Source organism: Brachycentrus maculatus, unplaced genomic scaffold, assembly GCF_059751285.1.
Source record: "Brachycentrus maculatus isolate JH-2025_06_01 unplaced genomic scaffold, ASM5975128v1 h1tg000620l, whole genome shotgun sequence".
Taxonomy (NCBI): domain Eukaryota; kingdom Metazoa; phylum Arthropoda; class Insecta; order Trichoptera; family Brachycentridae; genus Brachycentrus; species Brachycentrus maculatus.
In genome coordinates, this window is record NW_028281358.1 from 168,228 (window position 1) to 195,396 (window position 27,169).

At 34.6% G+C, this 27,169-nt stretch overlaps 1 protein-coding gene across 1 annotated transcript in view; it reads right to left on the bottom strand.

Annotated features, from left to right (window-relative positions):
- Positions 1-27,169, bottom strand: part of unc79 (UNC-79 domain-containing protein) — a 95,817-nt gene that overhangs the window by 37,755 nt on the left and 30,893 nt on the right. Inside the window, exons 16-22 of the mRNA XM_088273949.1 lie at positions 16,531-16,767; positions 15,132-15,280; positions 12,949-13,131; positions 11,545-11,701; positions 10,913-11,114; positions 9,426-9,608; positions 5,436-5,507 (exon numbers count right to left, since the gene is read on the bottom strand). Coding sequence (XP_088130075.1) covers positions 5,436-5,507; positions 9,426-9,608; positions 10,913-11,114; positions 11,545-11,701; positions 12,949-13,131; positions 15,132-15,280; positions 16,531-16,767 — 1,183 coding nt within the window. The remainder of the gene's footprint in view (positions 1-5,435; positions 5,508-9,425; positions 9,609-10,912; positions 11,115-11,544; positions 11,702-12,948; positions 13,132-15,131; positions 15,281-16,530; positions 16,768-27,169) is intronic.

The following is a 27,169-nucleotide window of genomic DNA, read 5'->3' on the forward strand; positions in this document are numbered from 1 at the left end:
ATTACTGCTCAATAAAAAAGCTTCTTTTCATCTCACCAATAGATGTCCCTAGTGAAGTTCTAGTGATTCAAGAACTAGGTTTCTAAATTGGTTGATATATATAGAACTTGAAAGAATTTGAGTAGTGTGGTTGATTATTGACAGTGGGTAGAATTGGTAAATGTTACACGTGTGTAAAGTGATCACTTAAACCAGACGGTCGTCAGCCCCGTAAATGCCCAGACTTCCATATTCTTCTTCATCTTTGATGAGATGTCAAAAAATAATACTTAATGTTAGTATATAACCACTCACCGAGATTGCAGTCTACCAGTTTCGAGACGTACCCGTCTCTTCGTCGAGATAATCACTACTACAGCATGCAAACAATACTACACGTCACTGTCATAGCACTATAGTCACACACTTGCAACTACACAAAATATTAATCACATGCGTTTTTGGTCAATCCGATGTCCAACATGCACTAAGGATTGCAGAACAACATGCACTAAGTACATTTTAGGCCTTGATGATGAATAAATATCAGGATAAAGCGGTTAATTGATATTATCCATTTTTAAGAGAATCACCTGAAGGCTTTGCATGGCAGACCACATGTGTCTGTAATATAGAGCTTCGGTCCATTTTCTTTCATTACACCCTTGTTTATAAAAGTACCACTACAGTATAAAACTATTAATATTATCTATTAAAAAAGTTTCTTCAAAATCATTGATATTTTCATGTTGCATATACTCTTATTTGACAAATATTTGATTAAAGTATGTTTCTATACTTTCATTAAAATGAGTATTAAAAATTACTATAAACAATATGTTTAGGTACTGATAACCTAATACCTAAATGTCAAATATGCATATGAAAACTAACATATCGCTCACTCCTTTCAAGAACGTCATATATCGAAATTTGTCAATTTTGAGTTATGCATGTTTTCGGAATGCCTAAAAAATGTACTATATCCCAGCAAAAGCGGCATATTTTCAACTTAATATTTACCCGCTACAGGGCAGAAAGTGTTGTTTTTGCATTTTGAAGAAATTATTAATTTTTTTTTTCAAGACCGTCATAAGTTAGTTGTGACTGACCCATCGAGCAGGAACGTTCTTGTCGATTAGTGCAATAGTGTATTATTTTGGCATAAAACAGTGTTGCGCAAAAGGTAAGACCATTTTTAATTATTAGTTTTGTATCAAGAATGTATTATTTTGTTTTGTGTCAGTATTGCAAAGAAAACAAATAGCATCCTGTCTGGTTTATATTGAATTATGACGTTCTTGCACAGTAAAAGCGTGACATCGACTGTACTATTTTAACTTATGACACTATTGTCAATAAAACTTTCTTCCTTTTACAAAGCGGATTTGAACTAATTTGTTTTATGACACTTTTCCAAAAAAAAATTGTCTACTATAATAAAAATGTGCAGTTTATTTAGGAATGTGTCATTATTGTCAGTAAAACAATCTACTATTTGCATTGTGACATGCATGGTGACATTCTCAATACAAGCAGAATAGACCAGTTTTTACATTTGGGGGAAAAATCACAACCATAAACAATAAATGCATTTCTATAAAATCCATGCCAGCGTTGCCAACTCTTGTGGAGTAAATTTTGGTACATCAGTTGGCAACACTGATTCATGCTCATTCAAAATTGGTCAATTCAGAATTCAGCCATTAAAAATGAGATTTTGATACATACAAAGTTTAGCATTTTTCTGGGTCGTTTTACCTTGTGACAAGAACACTTGTTGCCTGTTTGAGATCGCATTGGAGAGATGGCGAATGCCGTCGCAGAATCTACAACTTCCGCGCGTGTTTTGATAACTTATTTTCCTTAATCATCTCTCTGCACCCAAATGGTGCATAGGGCACCACATTGGATGGACGCGGCGCTAACCTGATTGTGGGATTTATGATCAGTCCTACACTCCAGATATGAGAAAGGTGTAGACAGTGCTGGATTTACATACATACAAGCTAAATAAGCTGTAGCTAAGGAGGCAAAAAAAAAATTTAAAAAAAAGAGAAATATTCGTAATTTTATTATTTACAAAAATACTTGAATTTCATATTATTTCTGTGAGCCTAAGCGGCTCATTATTATAAATAGGTATCAAATTGTAGTAGAGTGGGTTCGAACCTCTGACTCAAAAGTCCGCGACACTAATCACGGGACCACAACCTAGCACAAATAAAGAATTTTTAATAATAAAAAATATTACGGCCTTTAGGCAGTAAAATTGGTAGCTGTAATATTTTTCTCATTATTCAGATCATTAGGATATTTCACATATTAATGAATTGACAACCAGTGGGAAGATTTCTACATTTGATTCCTCTAGAAAGCCACGCGGGCGAAAATCTGGCAACAGTATAGTTGGAACACACAGCAAATGTTACAAATTAATAATAATAAATAAAACCCTTATCCGCACCCCAATGGTGCATAGGGCACTGTGTCATATTAACGCAGTGTTATCTTAATCGTTTACACATGAAGGAAAGGTGATCAGCCCTCCGCTTCAGGTACCAGTCCATGGTAATATTGAATAAATATTACAGTGAAAAAATCACTTATATTTATTTTACCCCCCTTGGGAATCGAACCCGGGACCTCCAGAACGGTAGCCGAGCGTGCTGACCATTACACTACGGAGGCGGACTAATTACGTTACGGACTCGTTACAAATTACCCCGATATAATTTATAAAATTCAAGATTTGTACAACATTATGATTCGTGATGAAATGGAATCTGCGTCTCCTAATCAATATGCAGTACTGAAACGTTTAAGTCTTTGATAACGAATTGCACGGGAGAAAGATCTTTCAGGCAGCTCAAGAGAATGAAAAATAAATGTGGATCCATATTAGGGCTACAAAAGCTTTCCGATTTAGCGGTGCTGTGCATCGATGCTGACAAAATGAGACAATTATCCTTTCAAGGATTATTCAATTTTGAAAGCGAAAATTTCAAATTTAATTTAGTTACTTTTGTACAGTTATGTGTGTATACAATAAATACGGCACTATTTCAAAATTACTTACGTTAAGAAACTTACTTACTTGTGTTAAGAGTACAGGACATACTGCTTTAATAATAATAAAATAAAATAAACCCTTATCCGCACCCCAATGGTGCATAGGGCACTGCTTCATATAAACGCAGTGTTATCTTGATCGTTTACACATGAAGGAAAGATGATCAGCCTTCCGCTTCAGGTATCAGTCCAGGGTAATATTGAATAAATATTACAGTGAAAAAATCACTAATATTTATTTGACCCCCCAGGGAATCGAACCCGGGACCTCCAGAACGGTAGCCAAGCGTGCTGACCATTACACTATGGAGGTGGACAACTGCTATATGGGAAATGAAATGGAGAAGGATGATACTATAGAGATATTCGAAAAGCAACAATGGCTAGTTCACTCGGGGTCGCATACCCGCACTCGTACTAGCCTTTGTCACTTGGACACTGCTTATATGCACAAGTCCTTCGAGAATAAATATCTACCAGCGAAACAAATCTATCAAAATCTAATATATTTCACCTTCCCCTTCCGGTTTTATGTATTTACTACAACTCGACTTTTAAAATGAGAATATCAACACAAAATATAATAAATACAGGCTCAGAATTTTTGTATTCCTCCGTAATATAATTATGAAAGTATTATAATATAAAGTTATTTATTTGCAGCAACGGAAATAAATACATTGTGAAAAAATCGGGGATAAAATCACCAATACACAAACGTTTCGTGTGGCGTGCTTTGCGTATACGCATATGTTGTTGCAAGTTTAGTAGTCATACACGGCGGTCATGTCACTACGTTAGTTATTGCAACTACTTGCGATGTATTTTTTTATCCTTTTCAGATACTTACCAGAGCTAACATTACAAAATTATTACATTTAAACTTCAACTATGGTCAATCAAAGTAACGTTTTTAAACCATATTTTCATTTGTTGTACGAAATACGTATCACCGGTGAATGTAGAAGTTTTTAGCACCGTTAGGGAAAGGTTAAACAGTCATTATTTATTGTTTCATTGATCAGATACTACTTTTCCTACTATCATATGGCGCTTATATAATCATTGTCGTCTAAAATCATGTGTGACTCGAACAAGGTATTTGCTAGTGTTCACTTTTAGTATAGCGGTGGGCCCGAATCACACAGAACTGCACCATAAACCCAAGTACCTAAAAGGGTCAAGATACCATCTAAATATACTCCTAAGGAACAAGCTTAAACTATACGGTGTCAGTGTCTAAACACACGAGCAAACTCGGGAACTTTTACAAAACTTCACTCGCAAAACGACTTCAAAGTTTACTTGCACTCAGAAACATCTCCGCAGTTATAAGCACTCTGCAGTCAAACAATTAATTATACTTTAAACACGTTGACTGTCAACTATGAGATAATTCGTAGATTACGTTCATTGCTAGGACGCCGACTAGGAGTTATCTTGTACTGTGTTTACTTGCCATATTTCTGCAGCTACGAAAAAAATCCTAGTTTATCAGTGCTAATATGGATAGATGTCGCATGGAAAGAGAACAAAAAATCAACGCTGGCTTACATGAACAGAAAATTTATTAATAAATGAACAGAAAATACTCGCATAATTATAAAAAAAATATTAAAAATCGGAATTCTGAAAATTGCAATGGCAATCAACGTGTTAAGATTTAAATAAGAGGAAACATTCAATTTGATATGTAATTGCTTCAAAATAAATCACTATGAGACAAAAGTTATAGACATTATAAAGAAAATGAAGCTAGAGCTTTGGCCATTTTATGGGGGGAGAGAAATACCGAGTAAAACGTATAATATTACCAAGCAAAGTGGAAGATAAACGCAGCAAAGGAAGAAGACATGTATCCTGGCTTGACAACTTGAGTGGTTTCACTGTAGCACTAAGTTACTGTTTTGAGCGACTGCAGGCAAATTGCCATGATGATTGCCAACCTTCAGCACGGAGTAGCACCACGAAAAGAAAAAGATAAATGTAAATAATTAACAAAGTAATGCGATTACGTAGTGCGAGCGAGATGCAGACATATTTTGTCTGATTACGGTGGCCGCCCAAATATTGACATAGCCCAATTTTGTCATGACTATATGAAAAGATTATTTGTGTTTTCAGTATTATTTCCACAGATGTCAGTAATATTAAAAATTAGCTACGTTTTGAGCTTGACATCAATACGATTTCAACTCTCAGTCCATAGAAATTGAGGTTTGAACGTTGAATCCTGCACTATGTGAACAGGTAATTTGAACAGTCTTGCGAGTAACTTTTGCTTGCATTTTTCGAGTTTGCTTGCGTACAAAATAAAGGGATTATATCTACACTACGGGACTAAACTAGACTAGCCAGGCCGGCGGGACAGAGTGGTGACTGACCGAGGCCGAAGCGAGAACTCTTCCTCTTGAGTATTGGCGCCGAGTACTGGCGGCTGTACACCTTCTCCTTGTCTGCCCGGAAACAGAAATGTCACCGCTAATATTCACACAATAAGTGGCTCGCAACTCATGTCTTACGACGCGTCTACATCGTTGCCAATTCTAACTAAATCTCTACAATATTTTGCCTCCTCGGTGACTGTACTCTGTATATCGAACTTCTAGGAATCGAGGCAATATGGATGTTCAATAAAGGGCAGAATGGTGAACGTTACACCGTGTCTGAAATGATAATTCAAGCCAGCCAGTGCCGGGTCAAGCCCTGTCCTCCATATTTCCTCCATACAAATAGATGCTTCGTCTGTGTTGAAGCATTTGATATACGGTTTCTAGTGTTTAAACGGAATCAAATAATAATAAAATATTAATAATTAGTGGTATAATTAGGATTATAAAAAAGTTTATTTGGTGTCTAAATTCAATAAATTGTGGAATGATTTTTTAGCAATTAAATCGGCATTCACTGTGTAAAATTACAAAATGTAGCATCATTAATATGAACCAAAACATAATTTTGACACTTTTTTTATGTACTTATTTTTGTGACAGTCATACTGTGCCGAAGACTGTGTCAAGCAGTTGCAAAATTTAAAACGGATTTATTTTTATTTTTAAAGCAGTCAATAAAGTTGTATTTTTTTTTATAACTAAACACTTGTATAATACAACTCAATGAGTTTTATTTCATCACACACGACTAATTTCGAAAATGATGTCGAAACAGATGTTTTAATCTACAGGTACATAGTAAAAAATATTTTTTAAATAATCAACATGTCATTCTACAAAGTTAATGCCGAATCAATAAATCATGTAAAGTTGGATTCGCTGTGATTTTTTAAAATTATTTAAATGAATTAATTGTTGCCTGAAAGATGTATCTTTTTAAGAATATATGAATAATATAATATGCAGTAATAAACGTTTTTTTTTTTCTATATTCCCACAATGTTGTCTTCGTGGATATTATCAGCGGCTCTGTCACTATCCTGAAAGGGGAAACAATATACAAGTTTGCACATTAACACCTCAACGACCGGCCCCGCATTTGCGCGGAAATTTGAACTGACCGCTAAGGACAGGTTCCGCATTATCGCTATTGTGTAAATCGAGACATTTGTTCATTCCAAAAGGTTTGTTTCATGGCTACGGGTTGACTTCACGAAGGTTTGTATCTCATTTCTAAAATTGTACGACTGAAATTTTAACGAGATTCGGCCACTTTCAAATCTTATCTTTAGTTTTGAATATTGAAAGCATTAATTAACATTGTGGATCATATTGATATATTATTTTGAGAAATAAAAAGACTTTGTTTTTGGATCCACTCACATTTTTACTAACCAACTAGTTTCGGCAACAACCTGTTGCCTTCTTCAGGGTTTAATTTATGACTCATAAATTAAACCCCGACTTATCTTTAGTGTCAGTGAAATTTTTATGGTTCGACCGAATTTGTTTGGATATTTTTTTAGAAGATTAGGATCTTATATTATATTATATTATATTATATTATATGATATTGAGAGAAGTGACAAAGAAGTGGAAAGTGATTCCGAGTGGTTCTGAAATAATTAGAGAAGCTATAAGAGGTCCTCGGGTTATGCGAATAGTTTTGAGTGATTCTGAAGATGATTCTGATGGGGATGTTGATGATATGGACCGGTCAGACACTGACACTCCACGAAACAATCAGAGCTTTTGCGGAACTCCAGGAGTTAAAAAAATTCCAGGAAACTCTAAAAATATACATGGTTTCGCCTCGATGTTTATTGCGGATGAATTTTTGGACAAAATTGACGATGCGTGCAGTTATAAGCGTATATTTACATGCGGTCGTTAAGGTGTTAATTCTTCTCCAGAGGTATTCTTCTGAGAATACCTTTTAAGTCTGCATTCCGTGTTTTCCATTAAAATACATAATTTATTTCCATGGCACACATGAGAAAATAAAGGTTAAAAGCCTCATGCGCCGACACACCGATACACAAAGGACACAAACATCACATTCTCAAAATAATACAATGTCACATTTATAAAAATTCTATTTTATGATTGAATCATTGATCAATTTTCCAAGTTTATTTATTTACACCGCTTTATTATACTTACAAAAAAATATGTAAAAAAAAAACTGTTCACCAACACCAGCCTTGAGTGATCAAAGATTTACCCTTCCTTTCCAGTGATGCGTAACTAGTCAAAATAATTTTCTTAAAAAAAAAATTAAAAAGTATAGAGAAATTTAATTTTTAAAAAATGTATATTGTCATTCGAAATTTCATCAAATAACAAATTAGGTTGCGTTTACATTTATTTTAAGCACATGGAGGCGATAGTAATATACTAGAAAAATCATGATTTTAAATGGACGAGGCAGAAAAACCGAATACTCCCAAAAGCGTAATTGACTTAAGATTGTATGAAATAAAAAACTTGGGCTACTTTTTTTTGTATCCTAAAGTGTTATTAGAGGTTCCAATGCTATAAGTTAAGATAGCAAAAATTAATATAAGTTAAGTTAAGATAGCAAAGATAGATAAACAAAAAATGGAAAATAGAACAGTGATTAATATTGATTATAAAAATTAATTTTCACTAAATAAGTGATGACACAACACAATACAACACCAAACAGCTTTTGTGTATTTAATAATATTGAGGTTATGTTTAAATTAATATACTTAGTACTCTAAATTTATTATTTGGGTATTGGCCAATATGGAAATGAACCTCGCAACTGTAGATTACAGCGCAGGTCAATTTACCTTTTAACTTTCTACGCGAGTAAGAGACAAAGTTATGCGACTGCTTTGAGCCAAAAGGTAATGCAAGTTTGACTTGGTATATTTAATTTTTTTTCAATTTTAAAATTAGCTCGAAACAATTTTAAAACGTTAAAAATAGCTAATAAATTGACCTGTGAACAGTGAAACTTGTCAACACACGGTATTGTTAAAACCAAATTCAGAAAGGTTAACTTTACTTTTGTTTTATGTATATACAGCACTTTTTTTCATGTGACGTGGTGGAACCGCACTTCGGCACCTTTTTTCGCAGATATAATACGTCGAAATGATATGAAAAGTTGTTTTACATTGTATTTCAATGATATTTTAATACAATTTGTTTTAGTAAAAAGTTTGACATTTAGTGTAGTATATATTTTATATTATTTGGAGAAATAAAATAACTTTGTTTTATAACAAACCCTGTTGTTGCCAAAACAAGTTGGTTTAAATAATAAAAGTGAGTGGATCAAAATACAAAGTAATTTTATTTTTCTAAATAATATGCATATTACAATGATCCACAAAGTTAGTGATTCAAATATTCAAAGGATATACAGTGAAACCTCTATCTATCGTTCCTCGAATAATCGTTTTCCCGGAGGTGTCGTTTATTTCTTCTACCCCGAATTCATTTCATACAAAAATAGATCGCATCGATCGTTTCTATCTACCATTTTACCGCATTCATCGTTTGAATTATGCTGCATAATTGATATAATTTGTCTGTTTTTTTACTTTACTTTTTTAATTTTCTGAATTTTGTTACATTCGAAGACAATATTTCAACGTGTGGGATACAGACTATCGAAAGCTTGTGTGATGGATACAGCAGAAGAGGTCTGAAGATCTTTGGGTTCTGTTCAATTTTGTATTTTTTTTTAAATAAATACATTTATTAACATCTAAAACTTGTATTATTGAAATTGCCACCTACTAATGGTAATGCAGATTGGGAGGATGGTATCTTTACTCGATCGTATCTCCTTTTGTATTGACTTCGTTGACATTGTTTTCCCGCATTCATAGTTTATTTCAATAGGTCTCTTTAAAAACGATAGATAGAGTTTCACTGTATTTGTTCCAATAACAAATGTGTGGATGAGTGCATGTTGATGGGGTATGAGTGAGGATACGTTACCTATCTTGGTGTCCTGGCGGGGCAGCATGGTGGCGGGCGCCGACATGGTGCGCTTGTAGGGCCACTTGGTGCCGAAGGAGGCGCTCAGGGTCTTCACGGAGGAGTCGGAGTGGGAGAGGGCCTCCTGGGCCCGCTTCAGCTTCTGTATGAACGCCTCGCTGTTGCTCTCGTTGTTCCTCAGATCTGTTCGGAAGACACGGACCATACCGCTAGGATACTCCACCAGTTGAGAAAAACCTCACATGGACAAAGTTTCCCATAACAATATGGGAAATTTTACTTTGTTAGTAGAATATTACTCGATTAGAAGTCATTCGATTGCTCGCATGTTTGGCTACTGTACACAGGTCCTTTTTTTAACAATTCTAATGGAGAGTCAGAAAACTCTGCACTGGATAACTCTGCACTCACTAACTGGTCGGCAAAAACAAATGTCTTTTGACAGTTTTCTAGTTAAAAAGTTTGATTATTTATCATAAATTCATATTTTTTTGTCCGCCTCCGTAGTGTAACGGTTAGCACGCTCACCTACCGTTCTGGAGGTCCCGGGTTTGATTCCCAAGGGGGGTAAAATAAATATAAGTGATATTTTCACTGTAATATTTATTCAATATTACCCTGGACTGGTACCTGAAGCGGAGGGCTGATCACCTTTCCTTCATGTGTAAACAATCAAGATAACAATGCGTTTATATGACGCAGTGCCCTATGTACCATTGGGGTGCGGATAAGGGTTTTTTTATGTTTGTTTTTTTTTTCAAATTAATTGTTTTCCAAGTTGTTACACACCTTCACAATTTAAAAGTAATTTTATTTGAATAAATGTTTATAATTTTTTTTAATAGAGTATTTTTTTGGCATGGAGCGCATTATCGTATTTTAAATTGATTTCTATGGGAAAAAATGTTTCGCTTTACGAGTAAGATGCTGGAATGAATTATGCTTGTCATAAGAAGTTCCACTGTATGTACATTTCCTTTGTGTAAGGGTATTTGAGCAATTTACTTTCTGTTGAATTCTTAAGCTAACAATATATGCAAGTACAGTATTGTATTTTCTAAGGAAACACTCATACTTATTATTTTTTAACCACATTCCCGATAAGCCAGCATTTTCACAAACTCACCCACCCTAAGTCCACATTAGACTAAGTTTTGGATACAGATAACAATGCTTCAATATGATGCAGTGCCGTATGGTACTGCATCATATTGAAGCATTGAGTAGTAATTATAAAGCATTGCACGGCCAGTTTGATGGCTATCCCACGAGACATTTCCCGCATGCGATACATCCCGATAAAAAAACAGCATAATTTACGGTAAACCCCCCCTTATAACGTTGAGATAGTTACCGCGTTTATCAATGGGAATGTTTTTAAATTGTATGCTCATTTTAAATGACCAGTTATAACACTCCTTCTGATAATGCGGTACCTAACTCAACGTTATAGGGGGTTTTGCTGTAATAAGAGGCGGTGAACTGACCTCTCAGATACGAGATATCCCCGTTTCTCTCCATGTGTATCTGGGACTCCAGAAACAAGGCGTCGAAGCGGTTCAAGAAGAAGTCCCAAGTCAGGATCTTCCTGTCGCTGAGGGAATTGTGAAGCTGGTACAGGGACTGCAGCACCATGGGCCGGTCCACAATCACCAAGTCGAACTGGCTCTCCAGGCACATTATCAGGGACTGGAACACATCCCACCATTGTTACCTTGCAAATTATCCATTTCGCTACAATACATTCCCGCCTGCCCATCTGGGGTACAAACTTGTATTTATTTAGATCGGCAGTGACAGGGATATTGAAAGCTTTTAAATGTAAATTCACAGTAAAAATGGGATACAATTTTGTTTACATTTTAAATAAATTTCACAATTTCAATGCAAGTTCAAAAAAAATTGCTTTGCAATAGAAGGTCTGTCGAGAAGCCTAGATGCTTCTGTACCAGATCTGGGAATGCGGTGGGACAGATTTCAATGCCCATCTAGGGTTTCGCAACAAAGAAATTTTCCTGAACAAAAGACATACGAAATAGAGCCGTAAGAATTATATTTAATCTACCATTCCTCGATGTATGTTGAGATGTTAAATTAAAAAGAAGATGGATGAAAATACCTTAATGGCGTGGTCGTGAATAGTTCCCAAGTACAGGGTGGCTCTCTGCGCCACGTACACGTTGGCATCGTCCATACTCGACACCAGGTAGCAGAAGGCCGTGGCCAGCGCGGTCTGCAGAGCCAGCACGTTCTTCAGCGGAGTGGAGTCCATGAACCTTGCAACGAGGAGGAAACTTGTTCACTAACTTAAAACAAATTGTAAAAGGATAACGCTTGTTTTTTACGACTTGCGTTTATTTTATTATACTGACAAGTTTCGGAAGCTATGCTTCTATCTTCAGGTGTAAATTCTAATAATAAATTAAGAAATAAAAACTGTTTTAAAAAATTCCACCTTTGCTTTAAAATTTTCCTTTATTTTCAAACTCCATCCCCTGACTAACCCCCGTCCTCCTAACTTACCCCCCCCCCCCCTCTTTATTCGTAGAACAGATAATTATTTATGGTTTCGTTTATATTTAAACCTAAAGATGGAAGCATAGCTTCCAAAACTAGTCGTTATAGTAAAATAAACTCAAATGGTAAAAAACGAGTGATTTTCTTTTACAATTTCATCATGTCTTACCACAAAGTGAATGCCGAAACAATGAATAAAATAACTTCCAACCAATTATGTCAATGACTAAACCGCTCGGTTTAGTTGATCCATGACCAATTTCATGCTACAACCTCAACAGTAGAACTGGACCGATCAGAATGGATGTTCCGACCGATCAGAATGGATGAAATGTTCTTCTTTTATTTAAACCGATCACCGTGTTTCAAATCCATAACTGCAGATTGACAACGTAATGCTCGCACACCGGCTTCTTATAAGGTGCTGTATCACTGTACGGATAATAAAAAAAGTGTCAGGCTGTGGTCCCGTGGTTAGTGTCGCGAACTCTTGAGTCAGAGTTTCTCGGTTCAATCCCACTCTACCATAATTTGATACCTATTTCTAATAATGAGCCACTTGGGCTCACAGGAACAATATGAAATTGAAGTATTTTTGTAAATAATGAAAAAAAAACACAAATATTTATGCTTTTGTAAAAAAAAAATTAAGATTAAGAAACACATCAAACAAAATCATATCTATACTGCGTTTGGTCAAAAAAATATTTTACTATTCTTAAATAAAGCTCCATAACCTACTACCATTATCCATAAAAAATATTAAATAACAGCTAGTAATAATTCAAAAGAGGTGGATAGACAAAAAATAGAAAGTGTTATTCGGTGATGAAAAAATTAACAAAATTTTACCAAACAAACATTGTAAAATATGCCCTCGGCACAGGGAAATCCAGTTGTATGAAATTAATAAATACTAGTAAATGAAAATAACTCGGGTCGAGGTGATGACGACACAGTGTGTGATAAGTACGCATACGAAGATGCGCTGTTCTCATTCCCTCACCTGGTGAGGATGGTGACCCTCTCCACGGCCGTGAAGCGGACCTTCCAGTCCGTGTGATGGAACTCCTCCTGGATCAGTCTCCAGAACACGTCGGAGCCTCCAGTCAGGGTGATGCAGTGCAGCAGGATGGGGACCGCCACCTCGCAGATGTGCGAGTACCGGGCGTTGCACACGCTCCACAAACTAGAAGCCAACGCGAGGGTGCGGAAGGTCAATCAACTAGGCGCAGTTCTGGCCGCAGCGGGGCAAGACAGAGAATATAGTATGAAGAAATCAAATGATTTCTCTGCAGCAAAATAAACAATATACCACATTAGGTGAAAGGTGCGTAAATGGATAGTCAAGGGTAGAAACGAGACGGATTGTGTCGTTCTGCCACGTCACAATTTGGCATAGTAACTAGGCAGCCATTGGTGCTATTCTCCGTTTCACAGTTACTATTCGCGATCTATTTCTTATAGCACATTGAATGCTGTCCCACCGCATGCCCAGATCTGATACAGAAGCATCTAGGCTTCCTGACAGATCTGCTCTTGCTAAGCAATTTTTTTTAACTAAGTTTTACATTTCAATCTAAATAAATACAAGATTGTAAGTCCATCTCCAAATTTTCTAGAAGTACCCCGGTGTAGGCAGTGAAAGGGATTAGTATTTAGTTCAATTAGTCAGCTAGATCTGATTTCGACGTCGGCCGGTACACAGACGCCCACAACCCCGATCAGCACAGCAGACAGACACGGAACAGTACAGAGAATGGTCAGTCATCGCATTTCCACTCAACCATTATTCATCAAAAGCACTTAGCAGCGATGTCCCTTATCCAGTCCTCCTTCTCTTAAGTCATTTGTATCCCATAAAATATATTCCCCACCTAGACCGGAGGATCAGCTGCGCAAAACTGGTCGCCTTTCCTTCATATTCGGTACTGTTATAATATCCTTCATATTCTCTTCTCCGTCTTAATCCTCATTGCTGAGGGCTGTGACCCTTGCAGAAGCAATGACTCTTCTCCAGTTATCCCTTGACTGCGCTGCACGTAGCGCTCCAACCACTGAGGTGCCTGCTGCTGCCTTAATTTGATCGGTCCATCGTGTGGGGGATCTTCCTCTCCCTCTCTTTCCCTCCAGGCTACCGATCACAACTAGTCGTTCCAGGCTATCCTCGTTGCCACGCGCAACGTGTCCAAAGAACTGGAGAATCCGTCGGGTACAGATTTTGGCCAGAGTCAAGCCATCCAAGCGTAGTTCCTGGCGAATGGACTCATTGGTGCGTCTAGCTGTCCATGGAATTCGGAGCATGCGCCTCCAACACCATATTTCGAAGGCATCAATTTTTCTCCTTTCTGCTGCTTTTATGGTCCATGTTTCAGCAGCATAGAGAAAAATGGAGTGGACCAAGCTCCTGACAAGCTTCATCTTGGTGTTGTTACTCACACCCCGGTCTTTCCAGATTTTGTCTAGCTTAGACATGGCACTTTTGGCGATGGCGATACGACGTCTAATCTCTCCTTCACAAGTTCCTTCATTGCTGATTTGAGATCCGAGGAACTGGAACTCGTTTATTATCTCTAAACCTTGGAGTGAGTTCCCGAGATCACCAAACTTCTTAGATCGATCTATGATCATGATCTCGGTCTTGCTTTGGTTAATCTCTAGTCCCAGTGCCTTGCTCTCAATCTCTACTCGTTTAAAATCAAACAAGAGATTAATTACAAAATGTTTTTTTCGGCACGGCATGTACGGCCATACTCAATACTCGGCGGGTTTGATTTTAATTTTATTTTATTTCTGATATCTATTGTATTCTTGCCAGTGCCATTAAAACCTAAAATAAAATGTATATCCACACACAAGCCATGCTTTTGTGGGATTTTTTGTGTATTAATATTATATTTTTTTGTACTTGTAATTATAATATATTGTTACGGCGTAATATTTGTAGCAAGATGAACTATGACCCCAAGCGCCCGCTAGGGGCAGGGCGGAGTGTACGCGGGGAATGTTTACGTTATCCCTTATGAGATTGAGGCAGGGAAGACTGGATACACTTGTCATTGTACTGTCATGGCGACCTGTTGAATAAACCGATTGCGTCCTAATTACGAGTTATTATTACCTATACCCGACCCACGTAATAATATTGTGAAATGCAAAAGAATTAAAAATAAAGAAAAAAAAACTCACTTCTTAATGAGCAAATTTTCTTGGCACCAGATGAAGAAGCCTCGGTGCTCCTTGGCAGCTTTGGTGAAGGCGTCTCCGTGAAGCACCAAGATATACAGGCATTGTAACATGTAATACAGCATATCCGGTTTGTCTGTGTCCGGCAACTCCTGCAAAACAACAACAAAATATACAAATCCATCGGTTAACATTTTATTTGACTACTTAAGAGCCTGTTTTCATTCATCAATAGGGTCATTTAATAAATTTCTTTTATTTAATGTAGAGAACAATGCAATTTAAAAACTAATAAATTAATCGGATGATTCTCTTCAAGATTTTATAAGAAACTTTCAATATTGTCAGTAAAATAACTTATTTATTATAACCGCAGATAGTTGGTAGAATTCCATATTGAATTGTTGGGTAATATATCCAAAATATTGGATTGAATATGTAGTGCGTTTCGTCTTATTAAGACATTATCACACAAATGTTTGATTACCCAATGCTAAAAATGTTTATTTACATAAACAAAAATACCTATATAAATATATATAAATTATATATATATATATAAATTATATATATATATATATATATATATATATATATATATATATATATATATATATATATATATATATATATATATATATATATATATATATATATATATATATATATATATATATATATATATATATATATATATATATATATATATATATATATATATATATACTCTTAATGCGCTCATAATTTCTAAAATGATTAAGCTAAACGCATTTAACTATGAATTTTTTTATTAATTGGTATTATTATTTTGTTTGTAATTAAAAATAAGACTCGACACTGGCAGAAACATCCTCTCACTGGGTAACTGCCAAATAAAAGAGAAATAGATAGATTAGAATGACCCATTAACCTCTTCAGACTTTTGAACGAGTCACGCTCGCGCGCTTAATGCGTTCAATGCTAAATGCCAATTTTTCATTTTTCATTTACTTTTTCGACGATGAATTTATACAAAATGTTGTAGACGTAATTGAAAATGAAATATGCTCAAAATTGTTATATTTTAGTTGAAAAGTGGATAAACTTTGAATGAAAATTTTAAGAATTTTTTTTTTGTGAACACTTAATATAAAAATAACCCTAGCATTAAGTGGTTAAATGCAAAAATGTAGAGAGAGGAATGGAGCTGAAGGCTACGCGTGTGTGTACCTTTTTATATATGAAGGCAAGGGATCTTGCATCCTTTATGTCACTGCGACCATATTAGGTCTATTGTGACCTCCCTTTGTATCCTAGCTCACTCTCAAGATCTACATGAGTCATGTAGCTCACGACCTGTCTCGGTGGTGAGAGCTTCACCTTCTCGGAGTCTAGTAGTGGTCCTCCGAAATTGTGTGTGTACCTGTAGGAGCTGGTGGATGTACTGGAGCTGCTGGGGCAGCTCCTGGATGGAGAAGCGGAACTTGCCCACGGAGGTGTGCCAGAAGTGGGAGGGGTCGTCGTCGGGGCCCGGCTCCGTGGGCTGGTCGTAGGGCTTGTCCCCCTCGCTCTCCTGCAGCGACTGCGGCGCCTTCTCGGCCGGCAAGATGGCCGCCAGCTCCAGCTGTTCAGATACCGTCTCAACCGTGGCAGTCATTATCTGTCATAAATACGCCTAGTGAGTACGTGCGCTACGCATACCATCCGGCGCCCACAGCCACTAGCTCTATCCATTCCCAGGGATCTATTTCCATAGCGCAATCTCAACAATTCAACTCAATCAAATAAATGTGACGACAAGCCTTCTCTTATTCTTGTATATCAAAAACAAGCCTTACTCTTATTCTGGTATTTCAAAAAACAAGCAGTACTCTTAATCTTGTATTGCAAAAAACAAGCCTTACTCTTATTCTCGTATTTCAAAAAACAACCAGTACTCTTAATCTTGTATTGCAAAAAACAAGCCTTACTCTTATTCTAGTATTTCAAAAACAAGCTTTACTCTCATTCTTGTATTTCAAAAATTAATCTTATTCTCGTTTTCCAAAAAACAAGCCTTACTCTTATTCTGGTATTTCAAAAAACAAGCAGTACTCTTAATCTTGTATTGCAAAAAACAAGCCTTACTCTTATTCTCGTATTTCAAAAAACAAGCAGTACTCTTAATCTTGTATTGCAAAAAACAAGCCTTACTCTTATTCTCGTATTTCAAAAACAAGCTTTACTCTCATTCTTGTATTTCAAAAAACAAGCCTTACTCTTATTCTCGTATTTCAAAAAACAAGCAGTACTCTTAATCTTGTATTGCAAAAAACAAGCCTTACTCTTATTCTCGTATTTCAAAAACAAGCTTTACTCTCATTCTTGTATTTCAAAAATTACTCTTATTCTTGTTTTCCAAAAAACAAGCCTTACTCTTATTCTCGTATTTCAGAAACAAGCCTTAGTGTTATCCTCGTATTTCAAAAACAAGCCTTAGTGTTATTCTCGTATTTCAAAAACAAGCTTTACTCTCATTCTTGTATTTCAAAAAACAAGCCTTACTCTTATTCTGGTATTTCAAAAAACAAGCAGTACTCTTAATCTTGTATTGCAAAAAACAAGCCTTACTCTTATTCTCGTATTTCAAAAAACAAGCAGTACTCTTAATCTTGTATTGCAAAAAACAAGCCTTACTCTTATTCTCGTATTTCAAAAACAAGCTTTACTCTCATTCTTGTATTTCAAAAATTACTCTTATTCTTGTTTTCCAAAAAACAAGCCTTACTCTTATTCTCGTATTTCAGAAACAAGCCTTAGTGTTATCCTCGTATTTCAAAAACAAGCCTTAGTGTTATTCTCGTATTTCAAAAACAATCCTTAGTCCTCAATAGTAAAATCTCACCCATTCTTCTGACCCCTATCTGCACAAAATGGTGCATAGGGCACTGCATCGTATTGATGCAATGCTATCTTGATCGTGAATTACACAAAGGCAAGGCAACCAGTCCTTCATGTATTAATCCAGGGTGATAAATCACTCTAAATAAACATTAGAGTGATTTGTCACTTATATTTACTTAGAGGCCCGGGGAATCGAAGCAGGGGCCTCCAAAACGGTAGCCAGACGTGCTAACCACTACACTACGGAGGCGAACATCACTATGACAATTACTGGGTATTAGTGCTAGGTCAATATAATTTTAACATCCAAACATTACGCACACAAAGTTATATATTAGTGTAAACATATTATTTTTAATATTATTTGTCCGCCTCCGTAGTGTAATGGTCAGCACGCTCGGCTTCCGTTCTTGAGATCCCGAGTTCGATTCCCAGGGGAAGGGGGTCAAATAAATATAAGTGGTTTTTTCAATCAAATATTTATTTATTTAATATTACCCTGGACTGGTACCTGAAGCGGAGGGCTGATCACCGTTCCTTCGTGTGTTGAGGATCAAGATAACACTGTGTCAATACAATGCAGTGCCCTATACACCATTTATGTATTTATATGATGCAGTGCTCTTTGCACCATTGGGGTGCGGATAAGGGTTTGAACGAATGAATGAATATTATTTTGGGAACTGCTTGTGGCTGTCACAAATATTTGATACTGGGGTGTCACTTGACTTGATAATTGTTGAGTCATTGCACTATCCGAATTGTCAACCGTTTGCTAAGCGAGGCGGACAACTTGCAGTGAGGAGTAATGAATACAATGTATGGAACAGTTTTCTTACCTCCGAGCTTCACAAACTCACCTCAGCTTTCGAGTAAAGTTGCTAATAATGAACCAAACAGGAAATTGTCAAGACCTAATGGTGGAGACTGACCGGAGCCATTTCGTCGTAACATAACACGTTACGATGCGAGCATTCAGGCAGTCAGTACACCGAGCCGAGCGCTCCATCCATAGTTTCGGATGCTCGGTGATGCTCGCCTCGTAACGTGTTACATTACGATGTTACGATGTTACGTTACAACGAAATGCTCCGGTCAGTCTCCACCTTAATGTTACCATGCTGCCAACAAGTCCTTACAAAACCAAATGGATTACTCGCTAAAGCGGATTTTAGCCAAATATTTTTCAAATAAATCTTATAAAAGATGGCTCGCAATTTTAACAATGACAAATTCCAAATTAAAACGAACCCGGCTGCAATAAAAGTAGTCAAACAAATTCCATGGCAAATTCTTCATAAAAAAAATATATAAAAATGAGTAATTTTACGATCGTCAGTTGCTAGTCATTTTGCAATTCTCGTAAAAACTAGAACAAAAATTCAAGCCAATACACTCAGTGATCTGTTGTTATCTGAGTTACATAGTATAACCTTTTTTTTACAAAATTTATATTTATATTTTTCTTCTTTTAACTCTTATTGCACCCATTGATGCATAGGGCAGCGCAACGTATCAAAGCAGTATTATTTTAATCGTTAATAATACGAATGCAAGGTGATCAGGCCTGCGCTTTAGGTACCAGTTATGGGTGACATTCAATAATATTTGAGTGAAAAATCACTAGTATTTATTCAGTCTCTCCTAGGAATCGAACTCGGGACCTCCAGTATAGAAGCCAAACGCGCTAACCACTACACTACAAAGGCAGGCAAATTAATTATAATTCACTCCAATATTGAAGAATCTGGAGAGCAGGACTGATCACCTTGTCGCCGTATAATTTTAACGGTCGAGTAAACCGTCTATCTATTAGATGCGGTGCCCTATGCACCATTTGGGTACAGATAGGAGCTAAAGAAAAAAATATGACGATTATAAGAGTCACAATCGTGGTTGGTATACATTGTTTCAGCATCAATTGCTAGCACAGAGCGATCATGTAATTTTATCACTTTCTTGCATAGCAAGCTCCTAAAACTAGAGGTGTAATTTACACATTCCGCGCACTTGAGATATTTGGCAACTCTGCGTGCACTGGGGCGATGCACTCGACATTCGGAGTATGCATTCATAAACGGGTAACGCAGGGCTGCCAAATCTCACCGCATGACTTGACTATATGGACACGTTCAATGAATAATGTTGGATCGTCAGAAACAAGGCTTTGCAGAAATTATTTGAAGATTTATTTATATATTGTATATTCATTTATTTTTTTAAAGCGATAATTAAAAAGGGTATAAAACATAGAATTTCTGGGTAAAACTACATTTTACTATTATGAATTCAAAAAGCATTTGAATTAAGTTTTTTTGTAAATATTTCTATTACCATAAACCAAATGGTGTATTTGTCAAACTACTTAGATTTACAACATTTTGAGTGTGTCCAAATACTTGTTCACAAAATCTGGATTATCTCCAATTACAGGAGTTATTTTCATATTATTTTTTGACATCTCATCAAAGATGAAGAAGAATATGGAAGTCTGGGCATTTACGGGGCTGAAGACCGTCATCGGCTGGTTTAAGCGATCACTTTGCACAATAACATTCACCAATTCTACCCATTATTGACAACCACACTACTCAAATCCTTGTAAGTTCTATATATATATGAACCAATTTAGAAACCTTGTTCTTGAATCACTAGAACTTCACTAATATAAGAGTTTCTGCTTAATAAAAAGCTTCTTTACATCTCACCAATAGATGTCTCTAGTGATTCAAGAACAAGGTTTCTAAATTGGTTCATATATATGGAACTTCCAAGAATTTGAGTAGTGTGGTTGTCAATAATGGGTAGAATTGGTGAATGTTACACGTGTGTAAAGTGATCACTTAAACCAGCCTATGACGGTCGTCAGCCCCGTAAATGCCCAGACTTCCATATTCTTCTTCATCTTTGATGAGATGTCAAAAAATAATACTTAGATTTAAATAGTTAATAAACTGTTGTGACATTCCATTTTATAATATTCCATAAAAATGACTTTAACATCTTAAATAACGTAATTATGACGCCGGTTTAAAAGCAAACAGCTTCTTCCTCAAGACAAATTATGTGAATAATTTGTTTGTATTAATTCATTAATATAGTATCAATTAATAAGTTGTTCTTGCACGTTCTGTACTTATTCTAACATTATTCAATGAATATAACATACGTAAATCCTATGTGACACATTTTTTTATAGAACAATACAAAGCATACGGTTTGAACGACGTAAGTTTGAAAATAAAATGATATAGTTTTTTTTACATTAAAAAATATTTTTTTTAGTTAGTACAGTGGTGTCTCAGTACACGTCCATTTAGGAAAAATTCCAACACAATATATCACCTGTTTATTTTTTGAATATATATTCAGCTTTCAGAATTGCAAATGTATGAAATCCTTACAAAAATTCCACATTTTAAATGTTTTTAATTTGGAAAATAAAATGTGTGTGTGGAAAATAGTTTTAGAATGGGTTTCGTACATTCGGAATTGAGAAAGCCAAAAATGCCTTTTTTCTGGTGGGGAATGCCATATAAACCCGTGTTTTACATACGTCAAAAGGCGCATTATTCCCTTTGATGCTTTTGGAAAAAATTAGTCGCGCATACATCCTGGAAAAAGTAGGACGTAAACCTAGAAACCACTGTATTTTATTTTTAGTTAGTGTCATGTATTAGCTGAATGAAGTGTGTAATTTATAATGGGAAAATGTAGTTTTATTTTGCAGAAGACTCCATTGTTGTATGAACAAAAAAGACTACTTATTTCATACATTATCATGCAAATTACAATAATACAAGACATCTGGGCTATTTCAACATTTGACATGTCGCTCACTCCTTTCAAGAACGTCATAAATCAAAAAAACTTGATTTTTCAGGAGAACGTTTTTAAAGTTTAAAAATATAATACAATGTATTAAAAATAAATATCAAGCCACTTATTGAACTTTTTACTGTGCAAGAGATCTTTTTAGGTAAAACCTGAAGGTTTTTGAAAAATATTCAGTATATTTAAAAAATCATAAAACAATACATTTTCTTCAAAATGCAAAAACAATACTTTCTGCCCTGTAGCAGGTAAATACAATATTAAGTTAAAAATATGCCTCTTTTGCTGGGATAAAGTACATTTTCTGGGCATTCCGAAAACATGCATAACTGAAAATTGTCAATTTTTTATTTATGACGTTCTTGAAAGGAGTGAGCGATGTGTGAAATTTTCTAGTAGAGAATTACTGACAACTGCAAAATGACAAAAGATGACATATCTCGGTCACTGGGCAATACAGCCAATTGTCAGGGGTAACACGGAATGAAAATGCGGCATTGGCAGAGGACACAAAACATCTCGGCTTAGGAATGTGCGTGACAGGACTCGCTTTATCGAATTATTTGAAATTCTGCATAAGTAGGAAATAGAAATAATGTATTTGAGCCATCGTTTCATTAAGGTAAGCAGAAAAATATGAGAAGCTTAATACAAGTGTATAATCAAATATAATTTTAAAAAAACGTATACATTTTTTTATATAATTTATATTTGAAGCACTAACTTTATAATTTTCCATTTTAATTATAAGTTTTTTTAAAACATTTTTTCTTGTTACATTTAATTTTTATAATATATAAATATTGAGCAAGCTTATTAGAGGAGATATTTTGTGTTTATATACTAAATATATAAACACAAAATTCAAACAACTATGTATTCTACAACTCTTAAAACTCCTGATCGCTAACACGCTCGTATATTTCGCCTTTGCTCCATATTTCGGTTTTCCATGTGGTATATACCCGACAATATGCAACAATAGAAAGATGCAAAGGATTACCAGTAGAGGCCTCCCGCAAGAAACTATTATATGCCTAGCCTAGCGATACCTACTCGGCTGTCCAAACTTAAAACACAGTAAGGGACATTTTTTTGTAGTACGTTTTTTTTGCATTTTTGGACTAAGTAGAATCTACTTAGTCCAAAAATGCAAAAAAAAAGTACTACAAAAAAATGTCCCTTACTGTGATTTGAATTTGGACAGCTGTACTTCCTTCATGTGGATTTCTAAGCTACATTATAGTTTTTTTTAATGCCATTGTCATCAAATTTAGTATAACATGTCATGAATCTGTCGAAAGGTAAGGTTATGATGTCCACAAATCATTTTTAAAATAAATGTTTTCAAACTTTTTTTATCAAATAATTGTTCTGATAATATGTTAGAATGATCATCCACGCATTACTATACACGTATATCACTTTTTTTCAATTCTGAACCAATATTTAATGGAAAAAATAAACAAAGCAAAAAGTGACATACAACATTTATACACAGTATGCTGTGCTTTGCTTAGTATTCGACTTTAACGCATCTTTTGCGGGAGTCGAGTTTTAGAGCCCTCAGTCCGCCAATTGTCATTTGCCGTTTGGGAGACTGTCATCACAATTACAAAAAAATTTACCCCTATAGTGGGAGACTGTTTTTGCTTATCTATTGCGATATTTAAAGTTTATAGTGATATCTGTTGAATTTTCGGTAAAGCTTTATTATAAGAGTATAACTCGGGACTGTCCCACTCTTACCACTGATACCACTCTTTAGTTCAAAGTTGATTTTTATTATGTATTATTATTGTTTATTTAGTTTAACTTTATATTTGAAAATAATTAAGCACACATAAGACACTGATTCATTAAAAATCATAATATTGTAGGTTAGTGTTCAAATTTTTCTTTGTTGATGGGAAAGATATAAAATGTTTTTATGATTTATATGTTGTCGCGATTAATACGTCACACAAGCGGAATATGCCTGGGTCACTCATTAACTTACGCTTGATCAGCCCCGCACGAGATATGTAAACGCCGTTTGAATGGAGTACTGGGTACTGAAGTATAGTTACCACTAAAATGTTGATTCTAAATTAAAGTCAAATGTTGAAATAGCTCAGTTAGAGAGGGGGAAGGGGTAGGTTGGGAAGAAAACATACTTCTAGTAGGAATACATATACAAACACTACTCTGGATACATAGAACGTATTACAGACATACTTGAAGTATCTGTGGAAGCATGAAATAGAAATAGAAATATATAAAAACAACATTACGGTTAACATTTCAGAAAAGACTCCAATCATTGCCAAGGAAAAAACTAGTTTCAATTGCACAAGAAGTGTAATAATTACATAGCGAGTTAGTGACATTTATAAAGTTGGTCAATTCAAAGCACACTCAGTTTCAAAGCATGCTTCAATCTTAGTAGACATTTCATTTAGTCGACACGTTTATTAATGAACAATCCAAAAATAATGCTTCTTTAATTTCCCATTATGGAATGCGTCATAATAAACTGTTACAATACAATTAAATACTAAACACAATTCTTCCTTTTGTGAAGAGTAAATATAGGGTGCTCCGGTGCAACTATTGTTATTAACAACTGCTATTTTAATAATACAACATAACACTATTACCCCTATTCAGAAATCTGGTTAATATTTGGCCTTGGAACCAAAAACCCACATACAAAGAGTTTAAGGCTATTTCCATGTCTTATATCCTACCCTTATCCAGTCAAACTATCATTTATCTATAAAATTACCATCGCTCCGTATCCCGTGTGCTGAAAATTTACACAACCGCAGCACAATACCTATCGTTAAACTCGATTAAATTTCCAGACAATTTAATTCAATTCAATTTAAAAGACAAACAGTAGATATTTAGGATACTTCTATATTTCTTGCACTTTCTCTATGCCTTCGTTCATTCAAATTCAAAAGTGTTAGTTTGACTATATAAAATAGTTAGTCTGTGGTTTGACAGCTGGTTTTGTAATTAGTGCAGGTAATTTAAATTTATCAAAGTTTTATTTTAAATTCCTGACCAATCTTAGATGCTAGACCGTTTTACTCGCTAAAATTGCGAACACGCATGATACCCTGTTCAAAGAATATACAATTTGCAGGTACAATAATCGATCTAAGATGAGAGATAAAACAGAGTTAATTTATTTTACTATCTATCGCTGTGTTACAAAGAATTGTTACTAACTTTTAAAGAACAGATCTTTTTATCTCACTTCGCTAAAAATATTTTTATTTTTCAAAGAATACCAAGAACAAAAATCAAACATAAGATAAATATTTAAAAAATTTAAAGATAAAAATAAATACTTTTTAAACAACAAATTTCAAAGATAAGATAATTAACTTTTAAATGAAAGAAAAGATTAATAACTTTAGAATAACAAATTTCAAAGATAAGATAATAAACAACTTTTATAAAATAAATCTCAAAGATAAAATAAATAACTTTTAAATAACAACTTTCATTTCTTTTTTTACAAAAGATGTTTACTCGATAAAAGATCTGTACACAATAATACCTTTAAGGTGTAATATAACTGATATTTTCCTAAACTTCAGGTCACTTATTGAAATAACTCATCCACACTCGGATCAGGTACTAATTGAAAATAGTACAATAAATGAATGAAAACATCAAGAGGGGGAAAAAAATAGAGTTTCGACTAAACATTAATTATGAATTGTTCATTATTTTATTTTAATCTTCTTTTATTTACATTAATTTACTGATGCTGTGTAAAATAACAGTTAGACATACAAAATGATTACTAGGAGTCTCGTTTTTTTGCATTTTGACTGGGTGTTGTGTTCATAATATTGTATTTACAGCATTTCATTTTGTAAACGGGGAGAAAAGTGATGAAAAATAGTTGAAAACTACCCCACATCACAAGATGAAGGCAACATCTATGATCTGTCATTGTCTGGCTTAAATTATCTCTTTACACTTGTAACATTCACAACAAAATGTTTTATTTTGTTAGTTTTTTGTATTTATATGTATATTCCATTTGACAGGAATGTTCAGTGCTGCCATATATTGAAATATTTGTGTAAAGAACTAAAAACTGAAACCCTTACATGGGATTTAAGTTTTGTACTAACATTTCTTAGTGGAACTGCATTTTATATAATAAAAAAACAACTTTTAAGTTTTTTTCCACTTTTGATTAACCCGGTCTCTGGTAAATTAAAATAAAAGTAGAAAAAAACTTTATAGTTGTTGTTTATATGAGATTTTTCGGTATTATTTCGCATATTAGAAAAAAACTCATTGTTTCATTCCTATACTAGTTATTTTATAAACATTTATTAGTGTGTTCATATTACGAGAGCAGTTTCAACTAATTTTCATCATTGTATCATATGAATTTCTTGAATTATTGTGAAAAAAGTGTAGTTTTGAAAAATTTACTACAGAGTTAGTACTTACATACATTTAAACTGTCAGAATTTAATAAAATTACTGCGGAGATAGAGAAAAATTTAAATGTAGTATGTAGGTATATATTAATTTTTTATATGATAACCTTTTTTAAAATTATATATTAGATATGATTAATTATTATCATAATGTATTGTCAAGTACGTATTAGATGCATAAATAGTCTGCCGGAAAAGTGTTGTGTGTTAAGTTACATAAATTTGATTATTTTTACACAATACCATAATTAAAACTAAAACAGCCGACATGTATTGCATAAGTAGAAACAAATGAAAACTGGGAAGATTTACGTTTTTTTAATTTTCAAATGTTTTATAAATAAATATATAATCACAAATAAAAGCGTCGGGACGTACCTTAAACCTTATGCTCTTTTTCAACAGTTATACTCATTAAGAAGTTAAATAAACCAAATTAATAAAAGATCAGTTTTAAAAAAATGGCTTAAACAACACCATACACCGTGTTTTGCCAGTACCCAAAATTCTAACCTATATTTCTCAAAATATTAGAATTTCAATGATTTATTGCTTACAGTGCAGCTTTTTCTTTATACTACCGATATCTGTATAATAATCTCAAATAAAAATATTCTTTGATTTAGTTCAAATTATAAAAAAAAACAATACTTGTTATTTTTTTAAAGAAAATAGCTTTGAACATTTGTAACACTTTTCCCGCCAACCATTTACATTGTGGAAAACTATCTGTATCTCGGGTAAATGCAGCAGTCCTCACGACTCGGGGTGCCTAGAATGGGGACAAAGTCTAGCAGCTAATGGGGTATATTGAACCGTAATGGTGGACATCGGACATTCCTAGCTTCAAAGCTTTACTCGGTTGCTGATTAAGGGAAGGTGCACATC